General features: G+C 56.9%; 1 protein-coding gene across 2 annotated transcripts; it reads right to left on the bottom strand.

Moving 5' to 3' along the window:
• Positions 1-1,321: 1,321 nt before the first annotated feature.
• Positions 1,322-14,634, bottom strand: SYT3 (synaptotagmin 3). 2 transcript variants are annotated; one of them, XM_054588762.1, is made up of 10 exons: positions 14,507-14,634; positions 12,787-12,958; positions 9,208-9,733; positions 7,748-8,135; positions 7,382-7,600; positions 4,794-4,914; positions 4,444-4,615; positions 4,220-4,352; positions 1,969-2,037; positions 1,322-1,727 (listed from the first exon to the last, which is right to left on the bottom strand). In XM_054588762.1, exons 2-9 carry the CDS (start codon positions 12,935-12,937, stop codon positions 1,972-1,974), a joined length of 1,776 nt encoding a protein of 591 aa, XP_054444737.1. In that variant the 5' UTR covers positions 12,938-12,958; positions 14,507-14,634; the 3' UTR covers positions 1,322-1,727; positions 1,969-1,971. The 2 variants fall into 2 exon arrangements, with proteins under 2 accessions (XP_054444737.1, XP_054444738.1); XM_054588763.1 differs by having other exon boundaries at positions 1,956-2,037.
• Positions 14,635-14,940: the final 306 nt, after the last annotated feature.

Below are 14,940 nucleotides of genomic sequence, written 5' to 3' on the forward strand. Positions count from 1 at the left end.
ATTTACGACTTCGAAGGACTGTGCCCTGCCTCCTGCCATATGATTCTGTTGGGGCTGTCAATCATGGGACTCCTCTGCTAAAGAATGGTGTGACTTCAGGAAATGAATTTACAGCTGAGTAAGAAAGGGCGGGGTCCTGAGCCAATCCCAGGTGAGACGAGCAGGGGAGGACAAGTCAGTCATGGTTGGGGGTGGGCCCAAGAGCAAGCGTGCTAACTGGATACGTGATTGGCTTGAGGTTGCACCCAATCAGAATCCTTTTCCTGACTCCCCCGCCCCGCCCCCCGCCCGGCGCCCATGAGAGGCACTCTCACACAGAGACCCTGATTTTGTTTCCTCTGAAGTTATCTGCTCTGAAGGTGATTATAGCAGTTTTTATTAATTTCCTACCCAACAACCGTTCCCTTCTCTGTGCTTCCTCGCTGACAAAGCCCACACCCCCTGATGGAAACTAGAAATGACAGATGCTCCCTCTCGCAGACTCAGATGGCCCCTGAACCCAGTCCTGGCAAATGGGAAGTAAGGAGAACTCTTCTGGGAGAAAGAAGATGAACACGGAAGGGGAGGCCCCGGTCCACATGTCCTGCTCTAGATGCCACCGTGGAGAACAGAACATGTGGTGCCAGTGCACACTGTGTGCGCTCAGGAGGGGCAGGCGCACACTGTGTTCTCTTGAGGGGAAGGCAAACCAACTCTCAGAGAGGCCAACCCACTGCAGTGGAACTACCCCTGGGGCTCTGTCTTTGAAAGATTTGTTATTTGAGCAAAAAAAAAAAAAACAAAAACACCCAGCAAAGAGATTTTAGCTCTTTCTGTTGGAAATGCAGCAGAAGGCACCATAATAGATGCAGCATTATAAGCTTGGTGCTCCAAATGGCCATCTTATTACAATTGCAAAGACCTGCTTAAAAATAAAGCCAATACAGAGCTAAGCAGAGTCACTTGAACACCTGGATCCAACCATGCCTGAAATCCTTCTTTACTCTCAGACTTGCTGTATATAGAGGTCTGCTTGTGGTTATGGTAATTTGGGTTGCATTTTGTGTCCTATAACCATAGTAATCTTGGTCAGTGTAACATTTACAAATTAAGGCTTAAAAAGATCAATCAAGTTGCCAAAGATCACCCAGCCCATGGATGAAACAGTTGTCTGAACCCAGGACCAGAATGTTCTAGCTCAGCTGCTGGGCCCCAGAGAGGACAGGAGCCCCAGGTGGAGTGAGACCCACGTGTGTGTTTATTCTGGGGTTCATAGCAGCAGCAGTGGGTGGACTGGCCAGACGCAGCGTGTGGCGAACAGAAGGGGCAGACACAGGCGTGTGTCGTCTGTGTCCGGGGGGACACAGAGGATTGGTCCGCTGACATTCACGGTGAGAACGAGGGTCAGACACCAAGTCTTGAACAAACAGCAAAGAGACAGACAGACAGACAGAAGGTTTTGGGGACTGGGGTCCCCCAGACATGCACGGCCCCTCGCCTGGAAGGGGAGCCCCAGGGAAGGATAGACAGACGCCATGGAGACTGAATGCCCCCCACCCTGAAACAGGGAGCTGGGCCCGCCTGCCTCCCACCCTCACGCCTCTGGTGGGTAGAAGGATGGGCAGGCCCAGGACCGCCCCGCACCACGCAGCTCGGACGTTATGGCTTCGAGGAGATGAATTCACGGTCCGGGCAGGAAGGGATGGGGTCCTGATGGGACCTGGTCTGATCCCAGGCCTAGGCCAGACCTGCAAGACCAGGTAGGAGGAGATGTCAGTGATGGCAGAGGGCGAGCCTATGACCTGCTGTAGCTCCACCATACCCCAGAGACCCAGGACTCCGGGCCCCCCGCCCCTCCTCCCTCGGACCCAGGAGTCCGGGCCCCCGCCCCTCCTCCCTCAGATCCAGGAGTCCAGGCCCCTCGCCCCTCCTCCCTTGGACCCCGGAGTCCGGGTCCCCGGCCCCCTCCCTCTCACCTGGGTTCCTTACCCCTCACTCTGAGTTCTCTTTCTCTGACAATCCTTTGCTGCCTTTTGTGAAGCTGGTCAAAGTCTTTTCCTGAAATGGAAAAATCCAAAAGGTTCAGGAATAGGGGGCAGAGGCAACACAATCACCAATAATCGACATCATGAGACCCTGTCCTGTTTCCCTCATTCACATGCTCTTCCTCACTCAGCTCTTCAGGGACGGAGCAAGTGGATCAACAGTCCTGTTCTACAGGTGGGGAAACTGAGGCACAAAATAAAGTCGCTGGAAATGTGAGGAGCAGTGAGGGGGAATGGCGCAGACTGTGCGGGGCTTCGGGAGGCTGAGGCTCTGTCCTGGGGGACTAGGGAGCCACAGCGGGGCTGTGAGCAGAGAGAGGGCAGGTCAGCTTTAGGGATAAAATGACCTGAGACCACATAGACCTATTGGCTGAAAGTCAGGGTCAAGGCCAGACTAAGCCAGGGTTCAGCTTCTCCCTGTGCCCCTGTCTTTGTCCAGTATGAGTACAGCCTGCAGAGGCGTCCGGAGAAGTCTGCAGAATGAATGAATGAGGGAATGAGGAGAAGAATGAATGCCAGAAGGACGGAGGAGCTGCCATCTGTTGGTCTAAGTAGAGTCACAATCTTCTGAAAACTCATATCTGAGTCCATGCTCAGCTGCTGAAATCCCCGCCCCCCCCTGGAAAACGGCCCAGAGCAGGACTGGACGGAGCAAAGCAAGGGAGGCCTGCGCCCGGAGCTCAGAACGTACGGTGCGCCCAAACTCAGCAATCAGGATAAGTACTATTGGAAGGCGATGTTTTTTAAAAATCAAAATTAATGGGAAAAAAACCCATGATGAACAAAATATAAAATTTCATAAAGGCCATTCCCATGACATATCAGAACCTGAAATAAATAAAAAAAAATAGACATCCCTATCTTTACAGTTTTTTTCCCTGCAATATTAAGATAATTGAAAAATATTTTAAAAATGCAGAGTAACTATTGAAATTCATGTAACTTAAAATGTTTTATTTATACCCTAAACAGAATTTAGTATAATTTTACTTTCTTGGCTTTACTGGCAGAGAATTCACCAATAATTTTTTTTCAGAACTGACTCCTTTGTTTTTCTTGGTTTCAAATGAAAGAGTGGCCGTGCTTGAAAATTTCTCTGGGCCACGTGACTATCTTAAATTATTTTTTAAAAAGATTTTATTTATTTATTTTTAGAGAGGGGAAGGGAGGAAGAAACATAATGTGTGGTTGCCTCTTGTGCGCCCCCTACTGGGGACATGGCCAGGAACCCAGGCACGTGCCCTGACCAGAAATCAAACCCATGACCCTTTGGTTCGCAGGCTGGCTCTCAGTCCACTGATCCACTGGGGTATGGTGGAGCTACAGCAGCCAGGGCTTAAATGGTTTTTAATTAAAAAAATTGTCCAGCTGGTTTTCGCTTGACTCCTAAGACCTCCTGTGATGGCCCCGCCCCCTTCTCTCGCTGCTCCAGGTTCACCCGCCTGCACCCTCCGGCACCCGCACTGCTTCCAAGGACGCCTGGTGCACCTTCCCTTCCGCCTTCTCGTTCAAACCTCCACCTTAGCCCATTCCCTCTCAACCTTCAGGCCTCTGCTCAAATGTCACCTCCTCACAGAGGCCCCCCTCCGAACCCCTAAGGGGCAGCCCCATCCCCCATCCGCATTCCTTCTACTTTCCAGATGTCCAAACTTTTTGGATCACGATCCAAAGGACCGAAAAAAATCGACACCACGATCCCTACAATGGGTACTGCCCCAGGGAATTTTCTCTTCTGTTGTATTTTGACTTTCTTTTCTTATTCATTAAAAAAAAAAAATTTGTTGATCCTTATCCAGTAAACCACAACCCACAGATTTTCAAACCCTGCTTAAACAAACAAATAAGCAAACAAACAAACAAAACCCAACCCTGCTCCAGTCTATCACTCAGTTTTTCCCCTTGATTGTGGACTTAGCATCATGAGAAATAATAGGAACAGCAGCTGACCGTTTGCTGAGCCCTTACTGAGAGGCAGACACCTACCCCGCATTAACTCAGGGAATCCCACATCTATGCTAACGGTAGATGCTATTAACAGCCCCATTTCCCAGCAGGGAAAACCGAGGCACAGAGAGGTTAAGTAACCGGTTCTAAGTCACAGAGCAAAAGCAGGTAAAGCAGGTTTTTGAACCCAGGCCATTTGGCTCTGAAATCCAAAAAGGCGTGGTGCGTTGGGTGAATGGTGCCCCACTCACCTCCACGAGCTGATGCCAGTGTTCCACGGGCTTGCGGGGGTTGGCCAGCATCTCTGCCCAGTGCTCGCGGCCGTGGGGGTCGGCGGCATCAGGGCCCACGCGGCACACGCCGATCACCTCATTGTGCCCGATGCTGGGGGTGCGGTGGGGTGGGGGGTGGGCGATGAGCCTCCAGGTAGGCGGGGCGACCCCGCCTCCCCCGTGCCCCAGGCCGCGCCCCTCACCAGTCGTAGTCTACCACTGCGATGCTGAGTCCCACGTTCTCCACGCTCTCGGGGGCCACGTCGAACACCAGCGCCTCGTTGTAGGTGGGGTTCAGCGTATTCTTCTTGATGGAGGTTTTCCGCTTCTTGAGCCGCCGCCCCTCGCTGATCAGGGAGGCCTTCACATAGGGGTCTGGGGGTGGGCAGGGAGAGCACTGAGCCCCGCTTCCTCCCTTGGCCCCCCACCCCCAAAGGTCTGGGTCCCCAGCCTTTTCACCCCCAGTCCCCTCCCGCCTCAGACCCAGGAGTCCAGGCTCCCCCTTCCCCCCAGGCCCTCCTCCCTCAGATCTTAGCGCCTGCTCAGAACCCACCTGAGAAGCCCGTGAGGTCCATGGCTTTGAGGTTAGAGGCTTTGATGATGGTCACGGTGAGGCGCCCGGCCGTGGGGAGGTAGCAGAGTGAGAAGTTCAGCTCCCCAAGATCTGCCTTTTCCTGCAGTGGGGAAAGGGGCTTAGCCGCTCCCTGCCTTGGCCTCCCCATCGCTACTGGACTTCCCTCCCTTCTCAAGCCTCCAGGGCTCTCCTCCCTGGTACCCATCGGGGCTCAGGTTTCCATCCACTTAACAATCTGACTCTGGGCCAAACCTGGTAACTCCCCAGCCACAGCTGCCTGCCACAGTCAAAGCCCATTTGTTCTGCAGGGAAGATGGGAAGAGGCAGCGGTGGGGGCGGGGAGGGGGAGAGGGACACACAGAGAAGATTACAGTGAGACACAGACTGAGACGGAGACCAAAACACGGAGAGAGGCCGATAGAAAGACCGAGAGTTCTCAAGTAAGAAAAGCAGAGACGGAGAAAGATGGAGACCCAGAGAGTGTCAGAGGCCCAGGACCAGAGACAGCAGAGGGGGCGCTCCGGGGCCTGGGGGAGGAGCCAGGGCCGCAAGGGGCTGGGCCAGAGATCCAGAGAAAGGGGGACAGAGACTAGGTGGGGACCCAGGAAGACCCAGAGTGACAGAGGCCGGAAGGAGAAGGGAGGTGCAAAACCCCTGAGAAATAAGAGAAACAGAGATGTACCCAGAGAAAGGGACAGGGACCCAGGACAGTGAGACCCAGAAGGGACGCACAGAGCAGTCAGCCTTAGGGAGGACAGGAGACCCATGCAGACCCAGAATGAGGCTAAAAAGAGACGGAGCCTCGCATGCTGACACAGACAGACGCTGAGCAGTCGCCAGAGCTGGCTGGGACCGGCGACCCGCCCGGGGGGCCCTGCAGCCTCGCCTGGGCCCCCCCCGCCACTTGCTCCCTGGCCCCAGGCTGTTCCCTCCTCCTTGCAATCTTCAAGCCTCAGCTCAGCTGCCACCTCCTCCCACAACCTCCCAGAGCCCTTGCAGCCCTGAGCAGATAGAGGCTCCCTGTCTCTCGTAAGGCTGGCCCCCCACAGCGGGCAGTGTGACAACCCAGACCTGCAGCTCCCGAGGACTGTCTGGGGTCCCCAGGTCCCCAGCCCTGCAGAAAGAACCCAGCTGCTGCAGGAATGAATGAATACGCGAATGAGTGAAGACCCTGAGTAACAAGCAGGGAGAGAGAAAAGGGAAGGACAGACAAAGAAGACAAAGACGGATGCAGGAAGAGGGCCTGCGTGTCAGGTTAGGACAGGGAGCAGGGGTGGGGGGTGTGGGGGGGGACGGATGGGGCCCTGGGGACAAGGATCCTGGAACTGGGCACGAGGATCTCAGAGGCCAGACTTGGCCTAAGCAAGCAGACCAGGGAGAGCCCTGTGCAGGGGGCTGCAAGCACCGGCCCCACTGTGCCTTTGTACATATGGGGACACTGAGGCTCAGAGGAAGAGAGGGCCTTGAGCAAGGCCACGGTGTGGGCAACCAGCCTTCTCCTCGAACGAGGACAGGGCCCCCAGCTCACGCCCGACACACACACCTTCCCCAGATCAGCCAAGTAGGAACGTTGGGAATCCCTGGATTGGAATAGAGAGGGCCAAGTCCTGGGGGAAGGGCTCCGGACGCCCAGCAGGGACCCAGGAGCGGGGCTGCGGGAGAGGCAGGCGCCCAGGAGAGTGAGCTGCCAGAGGGGAAGGGTCATGAGACATGAGGAAGGCGGCCAGCGGGCCTCCTGAGCCAAGTGCTGGGAGTTGGGGGCGTCAGGACATCGGGCTCCCGCAATGCCTAAAGCCTGGGGGTCGGGCTGTGAGGGTTCAGGCGCAGGCTGTGGATAGGCAGGATTCGATCCAATCAGAGTCTGGAGGTCAAGGGTTAGAAATGTAACGTGATCAGAAGTGTTGGGGGTCCCGGAAGTCTGGGAAGTGGAAAATCAGGAGATTGGAAGGGGAAGGAAGTTAGAAAAACAAAAGCCGGGATTCTGGGGTCAGGAGGTTGGAGGACCCGGAATCTGAGGTCAGAGGGCAGCAGTCACAGGGTCAGGGCATGAATTTTTGATAAAGCTGCTGGCGGGCATATGGGTGTCTATTATAGTTTTAGTTTTCTAGACTGCTGCCACCAGATGCCAAGGGGGCGGGCCAGAGTTTGGGGAATCTGGGGCCCAGGCATGGTGTTACTTGGGGGTCGGTTCTCTAGTCTTTCTTCTATACTTGCAATATTTTACAATAAAATAAAATTTAGAAGAAAACTCTGGGGTCACCCTGGCCAGGTAGCTCAGCTGGTTGGAGCATCATCCCGATGCCCCAAGGTTTCAGGTTTGATGTCCAGTCAGGCACATCAAGAATCAACCAATGAATGCGTAAATGAGTGGAAAACAAAATCGATGTTTGCTCTCTCTCTAAAATCAGTTCTTAAAAAATTTTGAGAGAGAGAGGAAGGAAGGAAGAAAGGGAGGGAAGGAGGGAGGGAGGGAGGAAGAAAGGAAATTCCAGGGTCAAGAAGTTAGAAGGTTACGAAGTCTGAGGGCAAGACGGCTGCAACTGAAAGGGGACGCAGGGGCCACTGACCGAGCCGCCCTCCACGATGTCGCGCCAGAGCGGGCGGTCGGGGGGCTGCTCGGCCAGCTCCAGGAGGTTGTCCAGCACCACCTGGCCGATGAGGTCGTGCCGCGAGAAGCGGTCGAAGTCATAGACGCTGAAGTGCAGTTTGCGCTGGGCCAGCTCAGCCAGGGGCACCGAGAACTGAAATGTCTCGTTGAACACAGGGTTCAGGGTCTTCCTGTGCACCTGGGGGGCGGTGGAGGGAGACAGACACCATGCCCACCCGCCCCTCCTCCCGAGGAGCTGGGAGTCCAGGCCCCCAGCCCCTCCTCCCTCAGACCCAGGGGTCCAGGCTCCCTCCATGGGACCCAGTGTCCAGCCCGCCGCCCGGACCTTGGTCTGAAATTTTTTCTTGCGGTCAGGCAGCAGGTAGATCTTGACATAGGGGTCTGAGAAGCCGTTGGAGTCCTTGGCTGGGAGGTCCAAGGCCTGCAGGATCCGCACCACCAGCTGGTCGGAGCCGTAGAGGTACCGCAGGGCAAAGCTGATGCGGCCGCACGGTGCGCCCGCGCCAGCCTCTCCCGAGCCCGGGGCCCCGCTGCCCCGCCAGCCGCCAGGTCCGGCCCCCTGGTACAGCTCCGGCTTGATCTGTCCAATGAGCTTGGCCTTCTCTTCGCCCCCTGGCAGGGGTAAGGGTAGGGCGGGTGGCCGCTCCTCGCTGCTGGGGTCCGGCTGGGTGGTCAGGGTCTGCTGGGTGAGGGGCCGGGGCAGGGCCGGGTACCTGCAGAGGGTGGGGAAGACAAAGGTGTGGTGTGTGGCCTGATCGTTGTGCCTGAAGACCTGGGAGACTCCTCCCTGCCTATTCCCCGAGCCCCACAGCCAGGGGCCCACAAATCCCCAGCTGTGCTCACTGTGACCTGGAGCAAGCACGCCACTTGCACTCTCTGAGCCTCAGTTTCCCCATCTGTATTGGGGAGAGGGCTCTCCCCTTCTCTAAGCTAGCTCCAGCCCAGATCTGCTTGGGCAACAGCCTCCAGGAGCCTCCTCTGAACTTCAATCTGGTGACTCGGAGTAACTTCTCCTGGTGCCGCACACAGCCTGGACCCCCTCAGCCCTTCTCTGCCCTTCTCCCGATCTCCCTGGCCTACCTTTTCTTTTTGTCAAAAGGAGAGAATTACAGGTCAATCTCCCTGATGTACATAGATGCAAACGTTCTCAAAAAACATTAGCAGATGGATTCAACATAGAACAAAAATGATTATGCACCATGAGCAAGCAGGATGCAACCCAGGGAGGCAAGGATGGCTCAACATCCATAAATCAACCCACGTGGCACATCACTCCCCACAGGCGCAGTTCCCTGAGCTGCTGCGCTGCAGCACTGGCCTGGCTGGCCAGACCCAGGGAGCTGATTTGGGGACACACGTCCCCTGGATTGTGAGGGACATGAGGGCAGGGTCCGCCTGCCTGGTCGCCTCTGTGTTCCCAACACTCAGGCCTCGGGAACTGCCTTTTGCCTCAGGATCCTAGGTGCGGTGCGGGTGGGGGAGGTGGCTAATCCTCATTCTCTCCACCTTCCTGGCTTTGAAGTCCTGTCCCCAGCCTCCTTCTTTTGGATCCAGGAGCACAGGCCTCCAGCCGCCGCTCCTCCCCATCCATTCCAGTCCCAGGGCTCTAGGCTCCCCTCCCAGACCTGTGAGTCTGCAGCGCCAGCCTCCCTTATCCTCAGGATCCAAGAGTCCACACCTCAAGCCCTGGGCTGCCCCAGGACTCAGGAGTTCCACAGACGGGAGACACACACAGAGGAGGAGCAGACGGTCAGAGTGAACCCCCAGCCCAGCAGCCTGTCTCACCTGGGGGTGGGTGCTAGGCTTGTGACCTGCTGATGTGACTGGGCACTGGGCAAACCCCCGCCACTGGGGGGCATCAGGAGCAGTCCCGAGCCTGCCCCGCCCTCAGAGGGCAGCTCAGGAGATGTCTGGCTCGGTTTGACCCCAGCAGCGACTGCAGCGGCCGCGGCCTCCGGATACGAGTCCATGTCCAAGTAGGAGGGCTCAGGGGGGTCAGCGCCCCCGAGGCTGCCCGGCTCCAGCAACTCCGAGAAGGGCGGGTGGTGGGCGGTGTGGGCATGGTGATGCGGGCCTCCCAGCAGGGGGTGGCCACCCAGGCCGGCCCCCAGGTGGTGCCCCCCGCCGCCTACCAGGCCTGCCAGTCCCACCCCAGGGCCTAGGTCTTTCCGCAGGGGGCCGCCGCCCACCGCCGAGCCTCCCTTGTCCCGCCAGGGCACCCAGCACAGCTTCCAGGACACGAAGAGGGAGACGCCCAGCAGGACGATGCCACAGAACGTCACGATGACCGACAGCAGGCTCACAGAGATGTCTGGAGAGAGCAAGGACAGAGGTCGGGGGTCAGGGTGGGGGTCACAGCGTGTCCTCCCGCTGCAATCCCCGGAGAGCTAAGCTTTTAAGAATAATGTTTAAAAGATAATTTTTAGTATTTGCCGTGCATTGTCCAAAGCAATTTATGTACATTGTTTAGTTTAAAGTCCATGACTCTACAAGGTATTTTTATTTTTAATGTTTTTTAAAGGAGATTCTTTTATTAAAACTGGGTATTTTTGCCCTGGCTGGTGTGGCTCAGTGGACGGAGCGCCGGCCTGCGAGCCAAAGGGTCACTAGTTGGAGTCCCAGTCAGGGCACAGGCCTGGGTTGCAGGCCAGGTCCCCAGTAGGGGGCGCGCAAGAGGCAACCACACACTGATGTTTCTCTCCCTCTCTCCCTCCCTTCTCTCTAAAAATAAATAAATAAAAAACTTTAAAACTGGGTATTTTTATAAAACCATTTTAAAGATGAGGAAACTGAGGCACAGAGAGGCTGAATGTCTTGTATAAGGCTGCACAGATGACAGATCTGGGATTTGAATACAGCAGTCGGTCTCCAGATTTTATCTTCTCTGTCGCTAGCACACAATGCCTCTCTGTCGGTGGATACACCCTCTGAGACAGGACCAAAGTCCCCCAGAATGCTCGGAGACGATCCAAGAAAAAGGAGTGCATGGCACAGGTAGGTGGGTCAGAGTTCAAATCCCAGCTTGCTGTGTGGCCTTGAGAAGGTATCTTCACCACTCTGAGCTTTACATTCCCCACTTGCTGGGTAGGAAAAATCAGTCCTGCCCCTCTGGGGTGCGCGGCTCCGGAGCCCCACTGTTCCCCACCGTTATGTTACTATCCCTCAATATGTCTCGGCCGACAGTAGTTGAAACGTGACTTTTTACTAGAATAAACCTTGCTGCACCCCATGTATCCACCAGCACAGCCAACACGTTCTGAGTGCCTACTAGGTGCTGATGAGCCTTTCTGAGAAACCCAGGTACAGCCCAGTTCCTGAGCTAACGGTTCTGGCCCATTTCGTAACTGGTACCAGGAGTGGGTTGTTTTTTGGTTTTTTTTTTTTAAAAAAGGCCTTCAAGCTGAGTGGGGTGGTTGTATCCTGTCACTTCAGGGCTGTCACTCTGGGTGGCGAGGGACTGCCTTCCCGTCCTGAGTCAGCAGCCCGCAGTGTGAATCCTCACGGTGCTGTGTAACCAGGAGGTGCTTTATCCCATCTTACAGGTGAGGAAACTGAGGCTCCGAGAGGGAGCCAGTGACCCTGCAGGGCCACAGAGCGGGCAGGGGCGGGTCTCTGCGTCTCCTCCCCCCACACCTGCCGAGCTCCGGGGGCTGCTGGAAACCGCTGCAAGGACAGTCCGGGGTCCTGAGCGTGCGCAGGATTGAGGAAACGGGGTCGTTCTGGACGACAAGGCAGAGAAGAGAGAAGAAAACTGAACAGACATTGTTCCCCCCACTGTCAGCTGACCCGGATCCTCTGCCAGTCAAAGCATCCGTCCTCAAACTCTACCAGATTTCTCCTTCCTGGACGGGGGAGCCACCGGCTCGGCCACGGGCTTGTGCAGTGAAAGGTTTTCCCCGCCCAGAGAAAGGCGGGCCCTTGCGGGGACCTCTAAGCCTTTGGAACGCCCTGCCTGGGTGTTTTTGTTGCCTGAGAAGCCTTGGGTCACACCAGGTAGCCCATGTAACACTGTGATTGATGGTGGGGGTCTAGGGCCACGTGGGGTCAGCTGACCTCTGGTGGGGCTGGAGACCAAGGTCAGCCACATGGGCAGTCAGCCACGCCTACGTGGCTGAGCCTCAGTTAGAAACTCTGGACACGTAGGCCAGGTGCGCATCCCTGCGGGGCCATAGGTCCGTGCCTGCTGTCACGTGTCATTGCTGGGAGAATGAAGCGCCGACCGCATGTCTGTGGGACTCCATTAGGAGAGGACGACCGGTAACGCGTGACCGGTGTCTCCCGGACCCGCCGCAGCGGGTCTGTTCCCTTTGCTGATTTTAACCTCCACGCTTTTGCTGTGAGAAACTGTAGCCGTGGGTCAGCCTTTCTGAGTTCGGGGAGTCCTTCCAGGACTCGCCGACCCCGAGGGCGGACCGGGGAACCCCTGCGCGGTAGCAGTGGGCCAGACAGCGCGGGCCGAATTCTGGCTCCCCTGCTGCGTGCACCTGCAGCTCTCCAGGCCTCACTCCCCATCCCTGTCCCCCGGATGTCCTGCGCGCAAGATGGCGAGCCTTGCCCCCCCGGCTCAGCAGGTGTGACCGTCACGCAGCCTCCCAGCGCGAGTTTCTGCAGGGCTCCTCATCCAGACAACGGCCCTCAAAATATCTCTTACCTCTCAGAACCCTGCGCTTTCCTAATGGGGTGACCTCGGGCAAGTCAACTCACCTTTCCGAGCCTCAGTCTCCCCCACTGAAAATGGAGATTATACAGATCACCAATCATTGTGATGCGTCGATGAAACAGGTAAAGGACCTCGCATGCTGCCTGGTACACAGCTGGTACTTATTAAGTACATCCCAACATTTGTTAAATGACCACTGTGTGCCCAGCCTGTTCTAAGCTTTTCACAGGCATGCTATCACTTGAGTCTCTCTGCTGTCCCACGAGGTAGTCACTTTCATTCTCTCTACTGTCTGGGTGAGGAAACTGAGGCACAGAAGAGTCGCTTGCCTAAAGCCATCCAGGTAGTAGGTGGGGGAGGTGGGATGTGAACCCAGACAAGTGAGGCTCACTCAAGAGCCTAAGATTTTAAGCACTGTGCGAGATATACAAAGATATTCGTGGGGGATATAGGGCAGCCGTATTTGGGATCGGGGAGGCTCACAGGGCAAAAATCCAAAAGGTCAGGGGCCAAATGCACCACCAGCTCCTTCGCCTGAGAGCAGAATTTTGGGGGACCGGTAGCTGCAGGCAGGATGGAGGCAAGACTCTAAGAGGGATCGGCCCCACAGGGAACAGGACGCTGAGCAGGTCTGCTCTGAACCTTTGAAACTCCCAGCTGGAGAGGAGGCAGGGGGGCTGGCCAAGGCAGCTGGGGGTGCTGACCTGCATCTGGGCCCCGCGGATAGCCTCGGATTCGCAGGTCGTTGAATTCCTGGCACCTGTCGCTGGTGTCGGCGTCTCGGACCCGCGCACAGAGGTCTGAGACCAGAATGAGTGCCCGTCGGCAAAGGTCATCCTCGTAGTCTCCTGACATGGTGACCGGTGGGTCCTGTGCCTGGGAGGGGTCAGCAAGGGTGGAGGCGGGGAATGAGACGGGGGAGAGAGCGTGGATAAAGGGTGGAAAGAGAAGCAGAAAAGGAAGGATGGGCAAGGGAACAGAGATCGGGGAGCAAGGGACAAGGGGATGGAGATTAGGGACGGACAAGGAAAAAGAAATCAGGGGCAGATGGACAAGGGGACTGAAATTCAGGGTGGACAGGCAGGAAGAGAGTAACAGGGGTTGGACGAACAAGGGGAAAGAGATGGGCGCGAGTGGCCAAGAGGACAGAGAAGAGGGACAAATGGACCAGGAGGAAGAGACTGGGAAGGCCACAAGGGGCAGAGATTAAGGATGCCCCAAAAAGGGGCAAACAGACAAGGAGGCAAAGATGATGGGCGCAGAGGTGAACAGAAAGAATTTAGAGACGGACAGCAAGGGGGCAGTCATTCATCACTCATGCTTTCAACAAAGATCCATCGAGCGTCAACTACACGCCAGGCACTAGGCCAGCTGCTGCAGATCCAGCAGGGAACGAACGAGCCCCATGCATTCCTCAACTTCCTGGTGTCACTATCCACTGCGAGGTGACAAAGAGTAAACAAATGCACAGACACACATCAACAGCAAAACACTCGCAGACTGTGAGAATCGCTCTAAAAAAATAGTGGGTGGATGTGCCACAGAGGAACCGGGGGGTGGGTGGTCATGGGGCGGCGGCGGGGGAGGGCGGTGCTCTTTGAGACCCGAAGGACGAGACGGGGCTGGCCAGTGGGGCTGGAGAGGGGAAGGGCATTCCAAGCAGCAGGAACAGCATGAGCAGTGGCCCAGGGTGGGAAGGGGCTCGGTGAGTCCGAGGGACGGAAAGGAGGCCAGATGGGAGTAGACGGGGAGAGGGCTCAGAGAGAGGGATGGATGCAGGGAGAGAGATCAGACGTGGTTATGTGTGCTGGTGGCCGGGGAGGGATGAAGCTGCAGGATGCGGAGACAGGGACCAAGCTGAGGCGGGGAGAGATGCGGGGAAGGGAGACAGAGACAATGGGAAGGGCCAACTGGGGCTCGGAAGAGAGCGATGAATAGACAGAAGTCAGGGACTGAGACTTGGAACGGACAGCCAGAAAGAACAGGCTGGCGTGTAATTCATGGGGGTGTGAGAGACGGGCAGAGGGGCAGTGACGAGGGCCAGGCTCTTGAGTGTGGACAGCAATCTCGCTGAGAGGGACACAGTGGACAGCAGGCTGGATGGGATGAGCAATAAAGGAAAGACAGACAGACAGACCATGGCCCGAGATCACAGGTGGACAAAAGGATACAGCAGAGGGCTGGGCGCACAGGCATGGGCTCAGGAGGAAGGTTGGAACACAAATGAGAGGGGACAGGGAGAAAAAGGGGGACGTGGGGAGAGGGGAAACAGCGACACATGGTCTGAGGCCAGATATCAGGCAAGGACTGGAGGGAGAGCGCAGGGGGAAACTGGGGACAGACAGATCAGGGCTCACAGATGGACAGGTGGCGTGGGGGCTCTGCAGAAGGCCAGGACTCCGAGACAGGCATGGCCAGACTCACCTGCGCTTATCCCTGTTGTGTCCTGGGTGGCTGCCGAGGCGGCGGCTGGCGGCAGCCCATGGGGGTTGGAGGGCGGACAAGGGGCTGTGGACCCGCCCCCACGCGCGCCAGGTGGTGAGAGGGGGTGCCGGATCTGAGGGCCGGGGCCGGGAGAAAAAGCTCAGTCCGAGCCTCACATCTTGTCCTACACCGGGCGGCTGCTCGACCCCAGGCGACCCCGGGGAGGTCCAGCCACCCTCTCCCACCTCCGGGCCCCCACCGCCCCTTGAGCTTAGAGACTACAATCCCCGGCAGGCCTTGCGCTCGCACCGCAGCGACTTTATAGGCCCAGCGCTGCAGGGTCTCCCGGGAGTTGAAGTCCTCAATGCCTCTCCCGGCTGCAGAGAGGATGGGAATTTTTTGGAGGGGGGGGGGGTAGTGAGATGCCGGGGTCC

The sequence above is a fragment of the Pteronotus mesoamericanus genome, unplaced genomic scaffold, assembly GCF_021234165.1.
Source record: "Pteronotus mesoamericanus isolate MK-2021 breed Mesoamerican mustached bat unplaced genomic scaffold, CSHL_Meso_final scaffold_137, whole genome shotgun sequence".
Classification (NCBI taxonomy): Eukaryota; Metazoa; Chordata; class Mammalia; order Chiroptera; family Mormoopidae; genus Pteronotus; species Pteronotus mesoamericanus.

Bases quoted from the DNA above. Each gene is read 5' to 3' on its own strand.
- SYT3 (XM_054588762.1), bottom strand. From the start codon at position 12,937: ATGTCAGGAGACTACGAGGATGACCTTTGCCGACGGGCACTCATTCTG. The intron at 9,734-12,786 runs GTCAGCACCCCC...TGCTCTCTCCAG, and splicing joins TCCGCGGGGCCCAGATGCAG to ACATCTCTGTGAGCCTGCTG. The intron at 2,038-4,219 runs GTGAGTGGGGCA...TTTCCATTTCAG, and splicing joins ACTGGCATCAGCTCGTGGAG to GAAAAGACTTTGACCAGCTT.